Source organism: Vitis riparia, chromosome 9 (assembly GCF_004353265.1).
Source record: "Vitis riparia cultivar Riparia Gloire de Montpellier isolate 1030 chromosome 9, EGFV_Vit.rip_1.0, whole genome shotgun sequence".
Classification (NCBI taxonomy): Eukaryota; Viridiplantae; Streptophyta; class Magnoliopsida; order Vitales; family Vitaceae; genus Vitis; species Vitis riparia.
The window spans coordinates 9,149,287-9,172,296 of NC_048439.1; the positions used below are offsets into that span (position 1 = coordinate 9,149,287).

Below are 23,010 nucleotides of genomic sequence, written 5' to 3' on the forward strand. Positions count from 1 at the left end.
ACAACAAAGTAAAAATTTAATAAAATTCAATATTTAAAAAATATTTATTTCTAATAAATTAAAAGAAAATTAACATAAAATATTAAATTCAATTTTTAATGTATTTATCAATAAAAATATAAAATTTAATCGCAACAAAAACTAAAATCATGATTATTATTTATGATTTTTTATATGCGATGAGATTTACAAACAAATAAATATTTTACTTAGCATTAGTATAAAAAAAATTTGTGTCCTAAACCTCTAAATAATAAGACATAATTTTCAAATCTAAACCCTAAATTATCAAATGTATTATTATAATTAATATTTGAAATTATTAAATGTTTATTTATGGATGAGATTTATTTCTTAGATGCTTTTATATATAATATATATATATATATATATATATATATATATATATTGAAATGTGATAACTAAATTTGTTTGTTATTATTTATTTATGGTAACTTGATTTTTTAAATAAATTAATTTTTTTTAAAATAATATATTTAAATAATTCTCCTGTTGGGGAGAATAGTAGCTACATTTTTTGGGGCCTTAATAAGAGCATTAAGAATGAGTTACTTATTATGATAATATCTAGGATGTCATTTGTCTTTCTATTGTGAGTGAAGAGCTTTCTTGCTTCGTCATAAACCAACATGTATATATGAGAGACTTCCATACGACAATGCCTTTTTATTCTTTCCAACCTCCATATCCATCCTCCATAGAAAGGGTCGTCATGAGGTTTTTATAAGGCAAAAGGAATGGTAGATGCAATCATGCAACAACCACTTCAAAAATCTTGTTAATTTGACTCCCATTTCCATCAAATATAATTGACCATCTTGGATTTAAAATTTTATCAATATTTTTTCTATTTTTCTTATTTATTTTTCATTCATCTTTCATTAATTCAAAATAAAAAAATTAATAAATCTTAAGCTCACAACCACTAAATGTAATTAACAATTATAGATACGAAAAAGAGTGAGAATAATTTTTAAAAAAGCAATAAAAATATATTTTTTAATATTAAAATTTAATTTTTGTTTAATAAAAATCATGCTTAGTAAATTTTTAAATATTTTAAAATTTATTTAAAATGATTATTGATAATCACTTTGATAATTATTTGATGGTGATTCTTTTAAAATTATTATGTTTATTTAATAACAAATTTTTTAGTTTATATCTAAATAGTAAATAATTTAAGATTTTTAAAGTAATATAAAGTATTTGTTGTTATAGCATTGAGAGAAACAAAATAAAGAGTGATTTAAATGAATTATCATCCATCCAACCACTTAAAGGACTCATAATTTTTTTCATTTTTATATTTATTACAATCAATGAAATAGGCTCTACATTTCAACCAAAAGTTCTTTTTCTTAATTCATAAATAAATATAAACTTAGAGTATAATAGAAGTGATAGAAGTATTTTTAAATTACGTTTGACGAATTTTATAAAGTATTTTTTAGTCATTCTAACACTTGAAATTTTTTATCTTTAAATATTAAAAACTTAAAAACATTTTCTAAAATCAATGTAAACATACTTCTAGTTTAAAAAGTGTTTTTGAAAAAAATAATAATAAAATAAGTGTTTAGCAAAATTTTAAAAAATCTGAAAAAATCATTTATTCATGTTGCAAAATTACTTGTAGTATTTTATGGAAAACACTTGCAAAAACAATATTGTAATTCGTTGAACTCTATTTATGAAGGAGAGGGTATGAAGGAGTTCATTCTGTATGGAAGAAGGAAACGAGGAAACCATTCTCAACCCAAGCAAATAAAAAGTAAAAAATAAATCAATCTTCATGTGTTATATGGCTTGTTTCATTTAAACGACTCTAAACGAAATGCTTCCACTTATAAACCATATACATGTTCAACTGAATTCATTCTCGTTTGGCTCCATGTTTATGAAATTCAATATTAGAGTACGTTTAACAATAATCCTAAAAAGTATTTTTATTCTTTTTAATACTTGAAATATAAAAAATTTTCAAATATTAAAATATTAGAGATACTTTTTTAAAACCATTATCAAACCCATCTTAATGAATGATTTTTCTAAAATATTTTAAAAAACCAATTTCACTAAAAACACTTTGAATATTAATAATTTCAATGACTTATCCTCTTATTATTTATTTTCATTATTATACTCCCTTGCATTCAAACCTCATAAAAACCATCTTACAATCCCAAATTGTAAACTGCTATGCCTACGTTCTCAAATATTTCAAAACACTTTTTCTTTAAAAATGACATAAATAAGTAAATTTAATACATTCCCAATGCTCTATTTCATTGCTTTACAAAATATAAAATCATAAGAATAATTTGAATATTTTTGAAACAAAAAATTGCTTTAGAATGTAAAGACGTTGTTCTTCATTTATATTCTTTATTAAAAATAAATAATTAATTAATCTTAATTTCAGTCAATTCCATCATCAGATCATGATCATCCATGGGGATCAAAGTAGATAGAGGAGGATGATAGAGCTGCGGAGTACAGAATCATGAATTTCTGATAGATATAAAAATTCCTCGTCACCTTGAAAAACACCAAAAGCAATGTCGTTTTTAGTTGCGTCGTTGCTGACTATGTAGAGGTTTATGCTGTGTGTGTCCTCATCCTAAAGACCTTACCCTTCTTAATTCTTGCTCTTATCCTTCTCTTTCCCGACTATTCTCCTCAGAATCTTCAGATCTGCTCTGATTCACTCTCAGGTTTTACTCTCTTCTTCAATATGTACTGGTATTTTATCAACTCATCAACTGTGAGTCTTTATTTTCCTTTGTTTGCTGAGAAAATGTGGGATGGATTTGGGTTTTTCGTCGCTTGTAGTTTGATGAATATGGGTTTTTATTTTAAAGGATAAAAAAACGTGAAACATGATATTTTATTTCTTTTCCTCTGTTTTCTCAGCAGCCAAACGGGGGTGCTTCGTCTTCTGTCAACTTTTTGTGATGAGATTTTGTGTGGGATTTAGGTATTTGATTAATGGGTATTGTCATGTTTTGGAATTTGTTGTTTCAGTGATTCTCCATGGGGAGTGCATCATCGATGTTAACTCAATATGACATTGAAGAAGTCCAAGAACACTGCAACAAGCTATGTGGGTTTACTTTATCTATGTCTTATTTGTGGGTTTCTTGTATTTTGTTGTTTATTCTGAATTAAATGTGCATTTGTGTGAAATTCAGTTTCCCAGCAAGAGATATGTCATTGTATCAGAGATTTTGCCAATTGGATCGCAACGCTAAGGGTTTCATCTCTGCTGATAGTCTTATCAGTGCCAGAGTTTGCTATGAACCCACTTTCTCAGGTAATCTGTTTGGATTGTTTGAGGGCTGAATGAGAGATTTTTTGATAGGTTAATGAATTAAGTTTGATTTTTTTTATGGTTGGTTTCTGGTTTTTTGCAGAGGCTGCTTAAGATGGTTGATGGTTTGAACTTTAAGGACTTTGTCGCATTCTTGTCAACATTTAGTGCTAAAGCAAGTTTACAACAGAAAATAGAACGTAAGATTTATTAACCTTGGATACTATATTTTAGAATTTAGTGGCATTGTTTAGGTTTCATAAGATATTGAACAATGTATTGATTATATTCAGTTGAAAAGATTAACTGTTGTGTGGAATTGAGGTGGATATTTGTTGCATAAACCATAAAAGTTTTGCTTTGTTCAATCGAAAGGTAATCAAGGGAGGTTGCAGGTTGATGTAAATACTTGTGTCATAGACTGTAATATTGTGCCAAGTGTATTATGATTTAGATGTTGCAAAATAGGCGGATAAGATTCATGTATATTAGGGGTTTGTGAGGGTGTTTTTCAATGCAGAGATTATTCAAATGGGTTTGGGCAATGTCATGTATGTTGTCTTTATTTGTTCAGAGCATAGTTTATTTTTTTTTTTTTTTTAAAAAAAAAAAAAGTCAAAATCTGAGACTTATTTGGCACCAGGAATTATTTGGACCTTGGTTTGTTAATTTGGAAAGCTACTTGAAAGATTAGGAACTGAACTTAGCTTTCGAAGAATTCAGTGGACAAAATTAGTACATGTTAGAAATATAGTTTGTTATCTGTAGCATTTCATGAGTTAATGGGCGTTGTTTGCTATAGTTGAAATTCATGAATTTGTGAAACGTTGTATAGTAGGCGATTAAATTGGGCAGATACATTTACACAATAAAAAAGTTCAAGTATGATTCAGAACCTGTTCAAAATTTCTGAGACTTTAGGTGGGAGGGTTGAGGAATACCTTGGGGATCAAACAAAAGTATAAAAATTAACTGAACCAGTACCTATCAAACAAGGTAGCTATCAACAATTGTGATTATCCAGTAATGATGATAGCTTTAGGTCACACGATAGATGCTATCAAATAACTTATTTTTTTCTTTCTCCAATTTTCCTGTCGTCTTTTGTATGCTCTACCCCTTTTGGCATCTTATGTATTACATGGCCATGAATACCCTTGCAAAATTAATATCAAGTGAAATTGCTTGGTTTATATTAACACTACTGATCGTCTCTGTTACAGTTATCTTCAAAGTTTATGATTCAGATTGTAATGGGAAGGTGACTTTCAACGACATAATAGAAGTGCTGAAGGATTTGACCGGCTCATTCATGTCTGATAAACAAAGAGAGGTATTACCACTGTTCCCCTCATATTCTGTTTCCTTCATTAATAATACACAGTTCTCTCCACAATATGCCCGAATTTATTTGCTCTAGAAGTTTGAATCACTCCCTTACCAAGAAAGAACTAATGGCTAGGTGTACCATTTATCACAATCAGTAATGGAGCAAGTTTATGGGCAGAAACATAAATCCAGGTTTTATTTTATCTTTTTAAAGAACTTGCAATGAAAAGAGGAGATTAAAATGAAATGAAGAGAAACCAATGTTTTGAAAGGCTAAAAGAAGTCTTGAGGCGTTTTACCTAAATGAGGTGAAATGTAAGCCTTAAAGCAGAACAAGACAAAACTTCAACTTAAAAATAAAAATAATACTACAAGTACCAATAATAATAAAGAAAATAAAAAAAAAAAAACTCAATATCATAAAAATATTAATGAAATCACATGAATAATGTTCAAATTAATTGCATGTCATCATCAATAGTTCCTAATTTAATTCCTTTTTCACTCTTCTAAGATCCAACTCGATCTCATGGCTTCGTCAAATAATCAATGCTATCATCACCATCATTCATATGATCCTCCAATGAATTAATAATAATATCCAATTGCTCAGTTGTCCTCTATATCAGTGTTAATATCCTCCTATTCTTCTTCATCATACATATAATGGGATAATGATTATATATACAGTGGCTAATAATTCCTTTATTTCTTCTTCTCAATCTTTTATTCTCCTTTCAATTTTAAGGGTTAATTGGTACCCAACCAAGCTCAACCATTAAATTTGGACATCTTACATTGCTCTTGAAATAGTTGAAGATCCAAGTTGTCCTTTCTACTGTGAGAGCTTTGTCAATAACCTAGATAAACACTAAGCTCCAAAATGGACAACTTATTCTTAATATTAGACCTCAATCGATCCAGAAAACAAAAGAGTCTTATGTTTCCCAATACTAATCAAATTTGGTGCAAAGTGGGAGAGCTTAGTAAGCTTCACCTCATATTGGATCATTGCCCTATCACTAAGGACCAGTTACATAACTCAGTCTCCTTTTGCCACTGGACACTCAGGAAAGAACTTCTTATAGAAAGCAACCTTAAACAGCTTCTAAAAAATAAGCGCTAGATTTCCATCAGCCTTTTAGTATCCTCTGACAATGTTTTGTCTCATCCACTAGGATGAAGGTGGCACAACTAACCATCTATGCTCAGAAAAACTTAATGCTTAAAAGCACCTTTCCATTGGTAAAATTCAAGACTTTAGCACAAAAGGATCTTATTCCCCTTTGAAGGAAAGGGTGATTAGCTTCTTGAACTACTCAAAGGAATTGTCATAAGATGACAATAAAATTCCTTTAGTCTAAGTCCCAACAGCTCGGGCCTCAACAACTCAAGTTTAATGTGCCACTCAAGGATCAAAGGGGGCATATTGACTCCTATAGTCCTAGAAGATGGAACATTGTAAGGTACGTCCTCCTGCTTAACCTGACCACCATGATAAGAAATGGTTCACCTTGGTGCCATGATAACCTAGTCATTACATGGCACAAATATTAGTAATGGAAGGAAACAAAAGGGTTAAAATAGAAGGACTTATTGCTAAAATGGAGAAAAAGGTTACATAAATCAAAACTAGTGTCACACTTAACTAACCCAATACCTAAATAGGATGGAAAGTCTGCATGATCATATTCTATAGCTTTGTTATCATTTGTGATGATTTGTGTAGATATTGTTTACATTTTTAATAACTCTTCAACATATACAAGATAACTCACCCTAGTGTTAAGAATTTCTCCTCTCAGACAACAAGGGATATCATGTGTAGTGCCCTGATTTAGGTCCTTAATTGATATTTAATTATTTTGTTCCTAGGAGCAAAATAGTCCTTTTATGATTAAGCATGTGAGCTTTAGTTGTTAGGTAACTATTGGACCAATTAAATGGGTTTTGGAGTTTGTAGATATTCGGGCTAATAGGCCCAAGACTTGAGTGGAATTTAAGTCGAGGGTAGGATTCTCTTTCTATCTAGATATAAACTCTATATCTCGTGTATGAGAAGTCATTTCTATAATGACAAAGAGAGAAAAAAGAATAGGGTTGAGGAACAAAGGTGAAATATAAGGTTTTCTAATTTATATTTCTTGCATCTTTTAGATCTCAAGGTAATTAAAAAAGATGGAAAATTCAAACCCTAAATTTAAAATTTTAGGATCTTGAAACTTGGATTCAAATTTGGAGAGACATAGGAAGACTTTAACGACGATTATTGGATAGTTATAAAGTGCCAACAATTGAAACAAAGATTTTAAATACTGTAATTTGTGAGACAAAGTTTATATGTTGTGCTTATGGTTGTGGAAGTAAAAAGAGTATATATAAATTTATGGAATTAGAAGTCTTTGAGACTGTATATCTCCAAGGACAAGAATTCAAGAGTAAGAGTTACAAAACAAAAGTTGCTTACTTTAGTGGTTAAGGTATTTGGGGTTAAGTTAGGTTCAAACCTGACTTGGATAGGAGAAAAACGTCTTTTTTTTGTTCCATGGTATGAACCCTTGTGTACCAGCCCGATTCTCACAGTATGCCTTGATGAAGAAGAAATTTGTGAAAGAAAAATAACAAAAAAAAAAAAAAAAGTGATGGAGACGATTTGGTAGGACTACTTAAAGGACATGGGAGTAAGAGTTTATACATAAATCTTGATCAGCTTGGTGGTTACTTTGTTTGAGGTTTTGCTTATGCCTAAGTGATGGAGCCCATTCCCAGATTGTGCCTTGAGAAAGAAGAAAAATAATAATAAAGAAAATGATGGAGACCACATGCTAGGACTGATTAAAGGATATGAGGTACAGATTTTGTTGAATCATAATATCCATTGTAGGCCCAAATACTAATACCTTAAGCATTTAGGGAAATTGATTATGGTATCAAAATTGTGATAAACTGAAGGTCCCAAGTTCAAGTCCTCCCTCTTTCAATTTATCTAACTATTATGATCACAAAAATGTGATTTGTTTCTAATGTAGTTTGTGCCTCCCACGACGGGTATGAGGCCACTAATGCAATACGTGCCTTGCATGACAGGATGAGGCTGCATGTGAGGGGGCTGTTGTACATGATACACATTCTGTGCTCAAATCCTAATAGTTTAAGATTTTAGAAAAATTGGTTGTCTAACATAGTTTATACATAATTTTTTATCGATTTAGTAGTTACCTTGTTTAAGGTTTTGCTTAGACTTGGGACAAAAGAAGAATGTAAATTTTTAATGACAACTATACTTATAATGGGATAGAAAATGTGTTTGAGTTGGATGTGCATTGTTCAAAATTAATATATCGAATAATATTAGGAATAGAATAATGTTAGAAATGCAAGTCCATATGCCACTAGAAATGATATCAAAAGTCAATCCTCAACTAGTTTGACATCTAGGAACTACATGGGCCACAACGAGGATATCATGTCTATATGAGAGAAAGAGAGAGAGAGAGAGAGAGAGAGAGAGAGAGAGAGAAGAATGCGATATCCCACATCTCTTGGGGGCTGAGTTCTTGACACTTATAAGGGGAAACTCATAGAATGTGTTGTCATGACATATGTTCTACCCTATCTTTATTTTTTATTTTTTATTTCTTATAGGTAACATATTTTCTAGCCTATCTTATAATATTTATGATATATATGGATATCATTGGATACCCAATTCCATTTATATCACTAAATAGTAAGGTTAAAGTTCACATTACTAAATAGTTGATATCTGTTTGATGTATATGCTGGTAAAAGATATCCTACCTTGATTTTATAGATAAGTGACTAGTTCCTTACAGATTTGTTCTATGTTTTTTGTAGCAAGTCTTGAGCCATGTACTGCAAGAAGCTGGTTACACTAGGGAATCTTCCTTTTTGTTGGAGGACTTCGTTAAGGTACTTTACCTTCCATTTTATTTGTTTATCTATTTCATGATCATGCAAGAAAAATGAGAAAAACATTTCATTTGTTAAATTCAAACTCAAAACTTGAACCCCCAAAGCCAAACCCTTATGCTTTGTTCAGATTTTTGAAATACAGTGAGAATTCATTTCTCTTGTTGGATTTTGATGGAAAATAGGAAGGCCAAAAAAAAAAAAAAAATTAGAAACGTTTGGCATTTGAAACTCCCCTTTTCTGTTTGAGAAAGTGAGGGAAGTTGTGGTAAGAGGGGAGAATATTTTTTTTGGGATCTTTCTTTCCCTTCCCTTTTCCCATTTGTTACCCATTCCTTGCAATTTCTGAGACCCAAACATGCCTTCGTCCATTGTGGTGGACATTCAATTCCATTCTATTTAGCACCCTAAACATAATAGTTAAGCACCTTTGTATTTCTGCTTTTATTTCAGGTTCTTGGCAGTTCCAGTATCAAGATGGATGTAGAAATCCCAGTCGACTAAGCTAATTCCATGACATGTCCCTACTGGATTCAATATGAAACCGAGAGTGAACACTTTGGCAGCCTTTTTTAGATCAATTATATACAGAAAAATGAAGACATACACTTGTATAAATTTCTTCTCTCTGTTTTCCAGTCAACAATAAAGTACAGGAACCTGTTTATTCCAATAAAATTGTAGTGATTCACCATCTACATTTTCTTTTTAAGTTGTTTCGTAAGTGTATTTAGCTGTCCACATTTTTTTCTTGAAATTGGTTGTTGAGAACTTGTCATCCATTGCATGTCTCAATACCGGTTTATCTGGCCTTAGAATATGGTGTCAGGCCTGCTGCATCATATCAGCTTTTGTTGGTAGATCACAACTGCCTAATTGGTCGTGTTCTGCTGATGGAAAATTGTATTCTATTGGTAGAAAATCACATGGTAACATGGGTAGATGAGTAGTCGTCGAGTTTTCTTCGAACCTGATGGTTTATTGGTAATTTGGTCTCAAGATTAGGATCCTTTTAGTCGTCTCAAATTCAGTATATAACCAAACCTCTGCCTGGATACGGCCAACATGAATTAAGGCTTTTTCTGCTGGGTGCTCATCACTTCCCCTAATGATACGTTATAAATTTTTTATAACATCAGCTTTTATATGGATCATATATTGCTATCAATAGTAAAGAGACAAAGTTGGAATAAAGACATCTTCTTTGCAGGTTCTTACCACTTTCCCTTCAACTCCCTCTCCCTCTTCTCTCTCTTAAAAGAAAAGCAAAGCAGAGATGTTTCAACTTGTCCTTGAGTCTTTGGACTCTGCAACTCTGTGAGGAAAGCAACCATCATTTTCTTTTTACCATCATGCTCTGCAACCAACTTCCCAGCTTTAGACTTTATCTTCTCCAAACCCTTCTTTGATAAGCTTTCAGCACAGGGTTCATTCCTGGGCCAAAACCTAAGCTAGTTCAAATTTCTTTTCATTTTCTGGTAGGTCTTTTGACGGTTCTTGGTTGCATAATATGATTAGTGGGGTACTGTGCTTGCTTGTTTGGTGTTTCCTGACTAGGGTTCTTTTGTTTATCTCGGTTCCTTCATATATGATAGACTGGTAGAAGTTTGGGGCTTATATTAGAGGCCTAGAGCTGAAATTTTTCCATATGTTGCAGGCCTGCAAAGAAATTGTATGTGGAAAGAAAATAGAAATTCCCTTAAGTTTAGACTTACTTGCCCAAGAAACAAGCTTTCAAGAAAATAAAACCAGCCATATGGCTAATGTTTACTCTGGGCTAGTGGTTGAAATTTTGGAGGATATGATAAATGAATATGATAATTTTTGCAATAATTTTGGGATGTTGGTTCCAAATGAGAAAGAAACCTCAACAGATTTAAGGGTCCTTGGTTCAAAGCTGGATGCTGGAAAGCAACCCCTGGGTCATTCAGAAGTACAGGCATGGAGTAAATACCACAAGGGCATGGTAGTGTTTCAAGCTGGTGAAGTTGAACAGCTCAACAAGAGATTGCAGATTCTCGAAGAAGACGCTGCAGTCATAAAGCAATCCTTCTTTAGCAGTGTAGAAGAAAGAAAAAAATTGATCAGGGAGATACATCAGCTGTTTCAGATCATACACCATTTCCTTTGCCTTCAAAGTCAGGGAACAGGTGAGAAAACCCATGCTGGAGCTCTGATAATCAACCCTCACAAGGTAATTCTATTCACTCCTGCCTTCCATGCTTCTTGCTTATCATCTAGTAATATAAGTCTCTTAAGTCTTTCTTCCTCTTGCCAATTATCTCCCATTGGTCGCATCTTGTCAAAAAATTGATGATATCTTCTACAACACCCAATATAGATTTTCTAAATAGACTCCTAATTGTTTAGATTCTAATAACAAATTGCCTCCTGGGTGGTGGGTTCTGGGGGCTATCTGGAAAGCCATATTTTCTATTGGAAGCACCCATGTATATATGTTTGTTTGCAAAGAATCTGGATATTTGGACCACCTTCCAGGAAAACTACTTCCACTGACCACTACCATGAATGCTCTGAAGCTGCTTTTTCTTTTCTCTTTATTGTTGCAGATAGCCAATTGCAGCACAGTGCCCTAGGAATGTTTACTTCTCCTTTCTCCCCTTAATTTTGATAGATTTTAACACAAAGGCAGTATTATTCTAATAGTGAAAAGGGATATTGACAACCAAGAGAATAACAGTTGTCCAATCTAATGTTTGTTTTTAAAAACTGTTTTTAAGTTAAGAAACAAGAAAATGATTTTTTTAGTATTTTCTAAAAATAAGAGTGTTTAGCAAATTGTTTTTAAAAACAGTTTTTAAAAAATAAAAAACAAAAAACTTGTTTCAATAAATTGTTTTTAAAAATAATTTTTCTATTTTGATCTTGTAAAAGTATTATAAATTCAATTTATATAATATTAATTAAATTTATTTCAAGCCTTATTAAAAATGAAAATAATTTTATAATTACAAATAAATTAAAAAAATAAATAGATTTTAGTATAATATTATAATAAAATTGTAAATTATATCTTTTATAAAAAAAATATATTATTTTAGTATGTGTTAGAAACATAAGGATATTAATTGCTTCAAAAAAATTTTGTTAAAAATAAATTATAATAATTTTAAAATAATAATCATTAATAATATTTTATTTAAAATAAATAACAAATAAAGTTTTTTTTTTTAATATGCAAATGAGCCAAATTGTTCATTATATGTACACGTTTATTATGAACATAACATTTTAAATGTTCTAATTTATCTACAATTAATTTGATCAATTTTTGAATTCTAAATTATTCTTAAAAATTAAAAGCTTCATTCAAAAATTTAAATTATTAATTATATCTCACTTAATTTATAATCTATTTATTTAATGAGAAAATTCTAAAAATATAGGTGTGTATTATTTCTTGTGGGCTAGGCATATTTCTTGTGGTGGGATTTTCATTTTCCGGTATTTATATGCTTATTTCTCCTATGCTTTTTACTAGCCTTGATGGCTTTGTAATGAATTGTGATGCACATGGTGTGTAAACAGGATGGAAGAATGGGGACTGGTCTATCACAAGTTCTAATCCAAGATTCAAATCCAGCTCTTGTGACCAGAGGCCTTAGAGCTAATATGCTAGCATTCCAGGGAACTGCAGAAAGTGAGGAAGCATTCATTCCCAGATAGATCATTTCTTCAATTGAGATGAGATGCGACAAAGTCACCCCATCTCTCTATTGTATTTTTTTTATTTATTATTATTATTTCAAGTAGCCTCTATAAGTTTCAATTCAATTACAGAAATATAATTTGGGGCTATTTTTCATACCTGGCAATATTAGCAAACTTAAATTCTGTTTTTGTGGATAATTCATTTGGAATGGCTAATTAAAGGAGCTTTTGTTAATGCCCAGCAAAAGTTACACATTAGCTTATGCTAGGAACCCTTGCTATTTTAGAAGTGTTGCAGAAAGAGCAGAATCTACATCATCTGTGTGAACAGATGGACAAAGCATAGGTTGTATCAACAGAAGGACAAAGCAACTGCAAGCAGACACAAGACACCAATTTTACATGGAAACAATCTGCAATGGCAAAGGCAAAAAAATGGGACCAATTCAGATAAAATTTTCCAGTCTTGTTAAATATTCTCCACCTAAATGCTGGGTCACAGTAAGTATTAACTACTTTTAACCTACACCTGGGGCTTCAAAGCAAACAGAACAATGATAGATCTTAATGGACTATGTCATAAAATATCTTCTGAAACACAGTTGAAGGGTTCAATCAATAATTTGTTATACAAGGATGAAGATTCTGGCTCCATGATTCACCTTCTAAACTTTTAGCCAATACTTAGCTGAAACCAGCATTCAATTTGGCAGTCAGATGAAGAGGAAAACATTTAAGAAAATCCCCACCTTGAAAAACACTAAATCCTTGTCATAAGTTGAAGAACAAAGTTCACCTCAGAAAAGAAATACATTATAAGCTCAAAGGATAATTTGACATATTTCAATCCCTCGAAAGTTACAAGCATATAGGCTATGCCATTATAGGTGATTCTAGTATACATTCATCCATCACATTGAGTAAACAATTGGAGGGTAACTGCTTTTTGCAAATTTATGAAACCTACAGAACATGAAGGAAGCAGTGACCAGATTGATGAGCATGCAAAAATTCACATGTCTTGAGTAGAACTCATATTTCCCCTCTGTAGCCCCCAGAACCAAAATAATCCCTCCTAGAACTGGCAATTGCCATGCTTTTCTGATGTTCTAACTTGGGGCAATCACGGATACGATGACCAAGTCCACCACAATAAGCACAACCCTTGACTCCACTTGCATCGGTAATTGCATCCACATCTTCCATTGGATCATTGAGTTCAGCCAAAACAGGAGGAATCCGTTGTTTTGCTTCTTGTAATAGATGTTTCAAATCAAGAAGTGTCGTCTCACTTTGGTTCTTGTTTATAAATGTTGTAGCTATTCCTGTCTTGCCACATCTTCCTGTTCGCCCAATCCTGTGAACATAATTTTCTATTTCTGCTGGCATGTCATAATTAATAACATGTTTAATATCAGGAAAATCCAAACCCTTTGAGGCAACATCAGTTGCAACCAGGACATCTTTCTTGCCAGCTTTGAAGGATGAAATGGCGTATTCTCTCTCTTCTTGATCCTTGCCCCCATGAATGGCCACTGCTTCAACTCCTTTTAGAAGGAGATATTCATGAATATCATCGACATCCGCCTTGTTCTCACAGAATATTAAAACAGGAGGTGGGGTTTTCTGTAGGCATTCAAGAAGGTAAACAATCTTTGCCTCTTGCTTCACATACTCGACTTCTTGGATCACATCAAGATTTGCTGCTCCAGCCCTTCCAACATTAACAGTTACAGGCTTTACCAAAGCACTTCTAGCAAAATTCTGAATCTTAGTGGGCATGGTGGCAGAAAACAGAAGTGTTTGGCGTTGAGCTTTGAAGTGGTCAAACACCTCCCTTATGTCATCTTCAAATCCCAAATCCACCAATCTATCCGCTTCATCTAGAGTTAAATATCTGCAGGGAAAAAGAAAATTTAAGAATCATAGTCTATAATTGTCAAGCTTTCCCAGCCGTTTATTGGTTTATAAACAAAATGGAAGTCAATAATCCCACAAACACTCGTATGAAACTATAAGATGCATTCTTGTGACAGTAAATTCTAGAAATATTTCCAATTAAATAAAAACAAATAAATAAAGGAAAGCAAATATAGATAATAAACAAGTGACCATGCAAGAATCACTTATACATACATGTCAGTACATACAATTTTAGAATTAAAATATCTATTCCATTGTCAAGGCTAAAATACCTAATTCAATTTTTCTTGTTCTATACCCTAGGTTGAGTTAAAGTACATATTTAATATAAAATGTGTGTCAAAACAAAAAATAAAAAATAAATTGACGAAGAAGACAACCTGAATAGTTTCTTGAGGAAGAAAGCTTCAAAACAAAAGCACACTCTTTAGTTAGTAATACACAAGGTTGTGATATATTATTGGGAAATGACTTAGTCAATTTCTACAATATGTTCAAGCTAAGCCTTGGATTAAGCTTTATACGCCTTGTAAGCTTTATTGTGAATATATCAAGCATATACTCGTGCAAGTACACCTTCAAATTTTCACAAATGTGGTGATGATACAAGAAAAATTCGGAAAGAAATTCAAAAACCAATTCTCAAATTAGAAAAGTTTGAAGAAATAGAAGAAATGTTGAAAGGAAATTTTGGAGAAAATCCTATAGAACTTTGGGATAAGGATAAAGCCTATGCTGATATAGATTTTCCTTTTTTTTGATAGGTAAAGAAAAGTCCTATAAAAAGTAAAGAAGAGACACCGAAAACAGTGCCCTCAGAGTATACAGGAAGTAAACAAGTGAAGCCTAAAGGCTCAAAACAGAGGGGGAGGGACAGAAGCAAAAAACATCACCTGGTTATAGAATTAATTGATCCTCAGACTATTCAACTACTAAGCCTAAAGAATAACCAATAGAATATAAAGAAAGACCCATTAACATATATGGATCCTGGTTATATTCTCAATAGAATAAGCTAGACCAGTATCAGATTCTCAAATATCCACTAACTACTGAATCTGCAATGAAGAAGATTGAGGACAACAACACCCTGGTTTTCAATGTTGACATCCGTGCTGACAAGAAAAAGATCAAAGATGCAGTGAAGAAGATGTATTACAAATCCAGATCTAGCAATAGATTTGTGAGACTAAGAGTTCATGGATAGCAATATCTCAGAGAAATTGGACTGTCACTCAGGTATCAAGATTTATTCCTATGACCTTTACAGGAATAGTTAGTGAATGGTATCAAGGTTTAACTCAAAGCGAGAAAAATACTATTATAAGTGGAAATCCAAATAGTGAACCAGCTGAGGATTCTACTTATATAGATATTCTCAATACAGTAGAAAATGCTGTCAGAAGAGAATTTCTTGGAGAACCTGGAATATCAATAGACAAAGAGAATTAGAAAAAGAAAGAAATACAAATATGAGGAAATTACAAAATCTCAAAATATGCAATTTGTGTTATTTCAAAGAATATGTTTGTGAATTTCAGAAATATTTTTATAAAGTATATAGTAGCACAGATAGAAGTAACCCATTGTTACTAGATATGTTTTTGGGAAAAATTTCTAATCCATGGGGATTAAGAATGATACCAGGATATCCAGAGTATATTCAAGGATCTGCTGATACACTTGTATCCAGAATACAATATGCAAGAAAATGCATAAATCAATGGTGTCAAGAGGCACAAGAAATGAGAAAAATGAATAAATCTATAAAGAAATGATTATGTTGCCCTAAAATAGCCACACCAAGCAAGTTAGGATGTGGAATGAATAAAACCTATAGGGTCAGAAAATCTCAACCTAAAGGTTCAGAAAATACAGATCTAAAAGAAGATTTGTAAGAAGATCAAGTACAGGATCCAGTTCAAACTTTAGAACTAGTCAGTCAAGTGTAAATAAGAAAGACTTGCATACCTGCACATGCTAGTTGTGCAAGGAAAAGGGACATTATGCCAATAATTGTCAAAATTGTAGAACTAGAAGATTGGAGGCTGTTTTTATCTGTGTGATGTTATTGAAAATAGCAAAATGGTGCATACCTGCAATTGTCAAGGTTCAGTTTCTTCTTTGCAAGCATATCCTTCAACCTCCCTGGAGTAGCAACAATAATATGTACACCCTTCTTCACAACCTCCAACTGTGACCGCATATCAACTCCACCAATGCAAAGCAATGGCCTCAATTCTGGATAACCACACTCCCTCATTGGAACCAAAAACTGCTCCACAACTTCATATGTTTGTCTTGCAAGTTCCCTTGATGGGCAAATCACTAAGCCAAATGGCCCTTCCCCAGGAACTATAGGCATCGACACCTCCTCTTGCAAAGCCACCATGATTAGTGGTAACACAAAAACAAGTGTCTTGCCTGACCCTGTAAAGGCAATTCCAATCATATCCCTACCCGATAAAATCACAGGAAGGCCCTGTACTTGAATGGGTGTCGGCTGCACAATCCCCTTTGCTTTCAAGTTCTTCAAAATTGGTTCCGGAAATCTCATATCCTTGAAATTCTTTATAGGTGGGGGAATCTCGTCACCATCCACAATGATGTGCCATTGCTTCCGAATTGATTCACATTCCTTTCTTGACATCCTTCGAATAGGCAGAGGAGGCTTCCATCCTGTCAAAAGTGGCTCTGTATAAGTAATTCCCTTTGCCAATTCACGGACTGACATCAGAGTTTTTCTGTCTGAAAGATGCTCAATCATCTCCTTCTCTTGCTGCACAATCTGCTCAGCGGGACTGATCTCAGGAAGATCACGCTTAAGCTGTGATGCCTTTACAAGCAAGCTAGGTTTTGCCTCGGCCAGTTTGGATTTCTCAGCTTCATCTTCAAGAGCAGAAGATTTTCCCTTGCGCTGAAGGATTCTCTGCGCTTCCATCGCCCTACGCTTTTTCACAGGAATGTACTCGACATAATCATCGTCTTCCTCCATGTTGAAAGATTCTATAGCACCAAAAAATTTAAAGGAATCAAAATAACTATAGGGATTAATTATTTACACCGAATAAATTGCAGTTTTAATGCCTAAGCTACAAGATAATAAGATCAGGGAATCAAGACAAGAAAATGAAAAATCCAGTGAGCACAGAAAATCAAGGTAAATGCGGATCAGTAAAGCATCAATTCAATGATAAACTTGATTAGCAAATAATTTAAGAAGTGCAAAAAGACTAGAATAGTAAAAATCAGGAAACCTTTATTCTATTAAGAGGAACCTCAGAAAAGAAAACAGATTTAAGGGGCATAAGAAAAAGCAAAATATCAGAACTTGATTCAAGCAAGCAGGAATAATAGATTATTGAATAACATTTTACAAAACAATTTCCACACATTAAAGAGGTGCAACCAAAGAGCAGAAATCTTTGAAAATTTTCAACTTAAGACCAAAAATTGCAAATGAAAGGAAATATCTGGCCTACCCATATGAAAGATTTCTTTTTCGTTGCTCACTTAAGCTAATGAAAATGAGGAACTCAAAAAGATTGAAGCCAATTTTTTTAATCAAGATAAGTATAAAGTAATTTCTCTGAAATCTACAGAAAACTCTACCTCCAGGTATGAAAATTATCTGAAAAATCGAATTTTAACAAAAACAAAAACACATTCCATGTTGAGAACCCCAACTCTCACCAAAATCCTAGGAGACCAAACACTCAACACATTAATCATATATTCAAGGGCAAGGAAGAGAAACATAAACTTTTAAATTTTCGTTAACCATTACATCAAGGACCACAGTTGTCAGAACTCTCCTCCTGATCATTACATATGGCACGAAAAATCCCAAATTCTCCCAGGTTTGTTGGCATTTCATCTCCTATTGCCAAATAGGCCTAACTTTTGGCATGGGAGTTTTTGGGCTTGTTAGGGTATTTTTTGTATCAACAAGGATTCTATTTCTATCCATGAAAACAGATTCTGATTTTCATCAAATTACAGCACTTATGAAGTAAGGTAGCCTCCGATTTAATTGACATTAAGCATAATATTTAGTAACTTATCTAATCAAAAATAATATCAGTAACTTAGTTTGGAGTAAACTCCACAAGGTTCATAACAACAACACCTCATTTTGCATCAAAGTCTTTGCTGGGATTTTCATCAAGTAGCTAGTCTGTTAAGTTTATAAAACAACAACATGGTTTTTCATCCAGAAAAAAAAAAAATCTGGGATTTTCAGGAAACAGCTTCTATACATCGTTCAACACCAAAACTAACGACATAAACTATCGAGCATCTACTCATTTGGTGCAAATTTACGACAATCAACACGATTTTTCATCATATTTTTTCTGGGTTTTTCATCAGATAGCTTCCGCGAACAATCTAACAAAATCAACAGTTTTGATTATGAAGAAAACACAATAAAATCAAGCGAACACCACTCCAAGAACAAAAGAAAAGGGAGAATCAAACAAAGGGATTCAAATTGAACATACCTTTAACTTGCAAATCAAACTCAGAACCCTGAAATTATCCTGAATCGAACTAAAAGGAAGCCTTTCTCAACGAAATCTGCAATAACCTTCTAGGGTTAGGGTTTGAAAGGCAAAATAGTAAGGAAAGAGGAGAGAGAATGGCTAGGTACAAGTGAAATGAAAGAGCAACCTCGATTTAAGGCGGCGCGAATTCTCTTTCAGCAACTTTCCTGGTTCTACTACCACCTCTCATGCGTCCCAAGTACCTCCTCACCCCTTTAACCAATTAATCATATCTTTAATGATTAAGACTAAATATAAATATAATTAATATAAATAAATAAATTTAAAATTTTCGAATGATGGAAGAGAATATACCATGAAAAATTATTAAGCAAGATATAAAATAGAAAATGATAACAAAAAAAAAATATATATATATAAATGATGGAAAAAATTCAGATAATGTAAAAATAATAAGTAAAGGTATTAAGTAGGTTTTATAAAATATTTTATTTTTTGTACAATTTTATTTAATTTAATAAAGTAAAGGTTATTTTCACTCATTTTGATTAAATATATTAAGTTTTGTGAGGTTTAAATTAAATATACTTAATCATTGTTAACTTAAAATTTCAATAAATAATTCATTTATTTTGAGCGAAAATGAAAACTAAAGAAATTAACAAATAAATAGAATAAGAAAGGGTATATGATGAAATTTCAAATTGAGGATAATTAAATATATTCAATCCAAACTTAAAAAGAGAAAAGTAAAATTAACTCTATATGGTAGACTTTTTTTTTTTAATTTATAACATTATTTTTATTAATTTTTTTATGGTATTTGAAATGTAATTATTATTTATATTTGTAGTTTTTTTCCTTTTTTGGAATTTACAGGAAATACTGCATACAAATTTTTTTTTCTTGGGAAATTTGTGGAGGATATATATGCCCTTGAGTTTTACTAAATCTGTTGTTGTTTAGTGATATTAGAAAGTATTTTTACCATTTATAATACATGAAATATAAAATTTTTTATATATTAAAAATATTAAAAACACTTTCTAAAATCACTATCAAACGAACTTTTGTTATTATCATAAAAACGTACTCATTAAAGTAAATAATTATTCTTATCTTACAAAAATAATTTTTTAAAGATTTTTATTTTTATTAATGAATATTGAAAAATATTTTTAATAATTCTGTACAATAAAATTAGTTTTTTTGTTAAGTTTTAAATATGTAAATTTTTTATTTGAATAAACATCAACGATCTTAATTTTTTTAAAGATGCCTTATCCGTCAGCCCATCACTGAGTAGGGAGAGATGAGTAACAATCATTCTTACTTTCCACCACTGCCACTCAAAAACAACGAGGATGCAACTTAAGCTCCGTTTGGTTGCTGGGAAAGATGTAGAAACTCTTCCCTCCCTTTTCCTAATCTTTCTCGGCAGCCAAACCGCGCCATGGAAGTCGAGGTCAAGCTTCGCCTCCCTGACGCCGCCTCCCACCAGAAACTCTCCGACCTCCTCGCCCCATTCCATGTCAAAACCCTAATCCAAGAGAACATCTTCTTCGACGGACCAGCCGCCGAGCTCTCCTCCAAATTTGCGGTCCTCCGCCTTCGGTTCTACGACCTCGATTCCCACTGCGTTCTCTCCCTCAAATCCCAACCGCAAATCTCAAACGGCATCAGCCGCGCCGAAGAAGTCGAAGAAGAAATCGAACCTCTGATCGGGCGTGCCTGCGTGGCGGAGCCATGGCGATTTAAATCGATGAATTCGAGGATAATCAAGAGGTTGAGAGATGAGTTTGAGGTAGGAGATGAGGGCTTGGTGTGTCTGGGAGGGTTCAGGAACGTTAGAGCGGTGTATGCGTGGAATGGATTGAATTTAGAGCTGGACGAAACTCATTTCGATTTCGGGACGAATTATGAGATTGAATGCGAGAGCTCGGAGCCAGAGAGAGCGAAGAAGTTGCTTGAAGGGTTCTTGGAGGAGAACGGGATTAGTTTCTCGAACGCGGAGGCTTCAAAATTTGCAGTTTTTCGATCCGGCAAGCTGCATTAGTGAGTCAATTTCTCGTTCTGAGTATTTGTTTACAAGATGATTGAATTTATGGATTGAAGCCTTTCTGCTGATGTTGAATGATAGTATGGGCATCCTATTGCAATTGATCAATACAATTCTTTAGCAAATTGCAGGGTATGTGATAATCATCATACTATATGCTGATTGAATATATGATTTGAAGTCTTTTTATATGCATAATCATAGATAATGGATTGTGATGGTAAATATGTTCTTATGGGATGTTCTAGATGCTTTGAGAGCACAGAAGCTGGAGTTGAAGCCAGAGAGACAATCTGTAACATTGATACAAGAGGTTTGACAAAGTTTATCAATTGCTTCAACTTTTGACACAGTTTTCTGAAGAAATATTTGTCATCATCTCTCTCACCACCAGTATACCATGGAGAGAGATGAATCATTCCCCAATCCATTGTTGTGAATCCCAGCATATGGATCCATTGATGTGCTCTGAACCTAGGTTTATTCAATCCGACTTTCTTTTATGAATGATTGATAAAGAGGAAAAAGAACATTGTAGTGATAAAAGTTCATCTGCATTTTGTTACATTACAGGGCTCATAGAAGATTATGTTTGGTTTGAGAAAATTTGAAAGAAAATATAAAGAGAAAAAAATAAAAGGGAAAAGTAAAAGAAGAGAAAAAAATGAAAGAAAATATAAAATAAATTTAAAATCAATAAATTATTTTTATATAAGATTTATTTTAATTATTTTATATAAAGATTAAATAATTTATAAATGCATAAACAATTTTAATTATATTTTATTCTTTTTATATTTTTTATATTAAAACCAAATATATAAAAAAAAAATTTGAATATTTTTTCTCCTTTCTTTAACGCTTTTCGAACCAAACATAACTGTATCTATCATGTACATTATCGATATTTCAAATGATTGAACTCATTCCTATTAAATGTGTAATCTCATTTTGAATCTTCCAATTTAATAAAGTTTCCTCTAATTTGCTTCCAATTTGTTAGTGTCGCTCAGATGCATGACTCCTAAGCTTCTGCATTCAACTTAAAAAAAAAAAATTCTTTTAAATCCATTCTATAAAATTTTGAAACAAATTAATGTAATGAAGTAATAGAAAAATATGCTCTTTGCAAGTGAGGAGAAAAATAATTGTTTGTTAGAGCTTATGAAGATTATAGGTTATTAATATATATATATAAAAGAAAACTTAGAAAAGAGTAAATTAATAAATTGAAATATTTTACATGTGTTTATTAATAAGGCCAAAATGAGCTATAATAATTTTTTAAAAAAATTGAAAATCTTAGTGAATGAAGTTTCACAACCCCTTTAATTGTAATTAGAGGAAACATTTTGTAGTTTACCTTCAATATATTTTTTCACTTTTAATTTTTTTTTTCCCATTTTTATTTGAAATTTTGTTTCTAATGGGCTCATTTCCGAAAGCAAATTTTGAGCACTCCCCTTCTTGTTCTCTCTTCCGTTGTTTTTAAGATTCTTGGTAATTGTTGCAACCTTTTTCAACTTGAAGATGAACTTGGTGTATCCCTTCCTCCTACCAATCAACACAGACAAATGAATGAAAGGGTGGGCCAAATAGTCAAACCCTCTTCATGATCAAATTAGTCATGGTGTAAAGCAAGAAGTCAACAAATAAGAATGAATAGATTTGTGTCTAATTTGATGAGGGGATATGAAAGTAGTCATAACATTTCTCTAGTGAGTTCCATTTGTTCATATGTCGACCAGTACAAGAGATAACTATGCTACTAGGGTCTATCAAGACTCATCAAACTTCGAACTTTGTAACCTTTAGTGTGATAAGTAGTGGGTCATGAGGGGTCTAGATTCATCAAAGCTCCTAGATGGAGAAAGTGAGTAAGAGTGCGTTTGATAGTGATTTTAGAAAACGTTTATAACCTTTATAACACTTGAATGAGACAAATTTTTAAGTGTTAAAAAGGTTAGAAACATTTCCTAAAATCACTCCCAAATGGATTCTAAGAGTGTGTTTGACAATGTTTCAGGAAACGTTTTTAGCATTTTTAACACTTGAATGATAAAAAAATTTAAGTATTAGAAATATTATAAACGCTTTCTAGAATCACTACCAAACGGAATCTAAGTCATGCATCAAACCTCCATAAGTTAATTTGTGCGACCATGTGGACGTCTGTTCCCTTTTTTCAATGTAACTCCTAGAGTTCTTGCATTTGGTTGCTACTAGTCCACCATGGGTAGTGGTGATCATAGTGG

At 32.3% G+C, this 23,010-nt stretch overlaps 3 protein-coding genes and 1 pseudogene across 7 annotated transcripts; 3 read left to right on the forward strand and 1 right to left on the reverse strand.

Annotated features, from left to right (window-relative positions):
• The first annotated feature begins 2,627 nt into the window (after window positions 1-2,627).
• On the forward strand, window positions 2,628-9,308 carry LOC117921648 (annotated as a pseudogene).
• A 355-nt stretch (window positions 9,309-9,663) lies between these two features.
• On the forward strand, window positions 9,664-12,415 carry LOC117921977. 2 transcript variants are annotated; one of them, XM_034839926.1, is made up of 3 exons: window positions 9,664-10,074; window positions 10,254-10,790; window positions 12,146-12,415. In XM_034839926.1, exons 2-3 carry the CDS (start codon window positions 10,353-10,355, stop codon window positions 12,281-12,283), a joined length of 576 nt encoding a protein of 191 aa, XP_034695817.1. In that variant the 5' UTR covers window positions 9,664-10,074; window positions 10,254-10,352; the 3' UTR covers window positions 12,284-12,415. The 2 variants fall into 2 exon arrangements, with proteins under 2 accessions (XP_034695817.1, XP_034695816.1); XM_034839925.1 differs by having other exon boundaries at window positions 9,664-10,790.
• Window positions 12,416-13,046: 631 nt separating this feature from the next.
• Window positions 13,047-18,949, reverse strand: LOC117922263 (DEAD-box ATP-dependent RNA helicase 35). 3 transcript variants are annotated; one of them, XM_034840331.1, is made up of 5 exons: window positions 18,863-18,949; window positions 18,694-18,769; window positions 17,265-17,278; window positions 16,288-17,214; window positions 13,047-14,165 (listed from the first exon to the last, which is right to left on the reverse strand). In XM_034840331.1, exons 4-5 carry the CDS (start codon window positions 17,184-17,186, stop codon window positions 13,301-13,303), a joined length of 1,764 nt encoding a protein of 587 aa, XP_034696222.1. In that variant the 5' UTR covers window positions 17,187-17,214; window positions 17,265-17,278; window positions 18,694-18,769; window positions 18,863-18,949; the 3' UTR covers window positions 13,047-13,300. The 3 variants fall into 3 exon arrangements, with proteins under 3 accessions (XP_034696222.1, XP_034696221.1, XP_034696220.1); XM_034840330.1 differs by having other exon boundaries at window positions 17,265-17,283; XM_034840329.1 differs by lacking the exon at window positions 17,265-17,278 and having other exon boundaries at window positions 16,288-17,197.
• A 1,062-nt stretch (window positions 18,950-20,011) lies between these two features.
• Window positions 20,012-21,263, forward strand: LOC117921642 (triphosphate tunnel metalloenzyme 3-like). Of its 2 annotated transcripts, none has more exons than XM_034839592.1 (2): window positions 20,012-20,751; window positions 21,004-21,263. In XM_034839592.1, coding segments are annotated over exons 1-2 (603 nt in total). In that variant the 5' UTR covers window positions 20,012-20,149; the 3' UTR covers window positions 21,005-21,263. The 2 variants fall into 2 exon arrangements, 1 of the variants encoding a protein (XP_034695483.1); XR_004652394.1 differs by having other exon boundaries at window positions 20,013-20,887.
• Window positions 21,264-23,010: the final 1,747 nt, after the last annotated feature.

What these genes read in the sequence shown, in the direction of transcription:
- LOC117921977 (XM_034839925.1), top strand. Translation starts at nt 10,245, where the DNA reads ATGTTGCAGGCCTGCAAAGAAATTGTATGTGGAAAGAAAATAGAAATT. An exon ending in TGATAATCAACCCTCACAAG is followed by an intron (nt 10,791 to 12,145) that starts GTAATTCTATTC and finishes GTGTGTAAACAG; the next exon opens with GATGGAAGAATGGGGACTGG.
- LOC117922263 (XM_034840329.1), bottom strand. Translation starts at nt 17,186, where the DNA reads ATGGAGGAAGACGATGATTATGTCGAGTACATTCCTGTGAAAAAGCGT. An exon ending in CTGAACCTTGACAATTGCAG is followed by an intron (nt 14,166 to 16,287) that starts GTATGCACCATT and finishes TTTTCCCTGCAG; the next exon opens with ATATTTAACTCTAGATGAAG.
- LOC117921642 (XM_034839592.1), top strand. Translation starts at nt 20,150, where the DNA reads ATGGAAGTCGAGGTCAAGCTTCGCCTCCCTGACGCCGCCTCCCACCAG.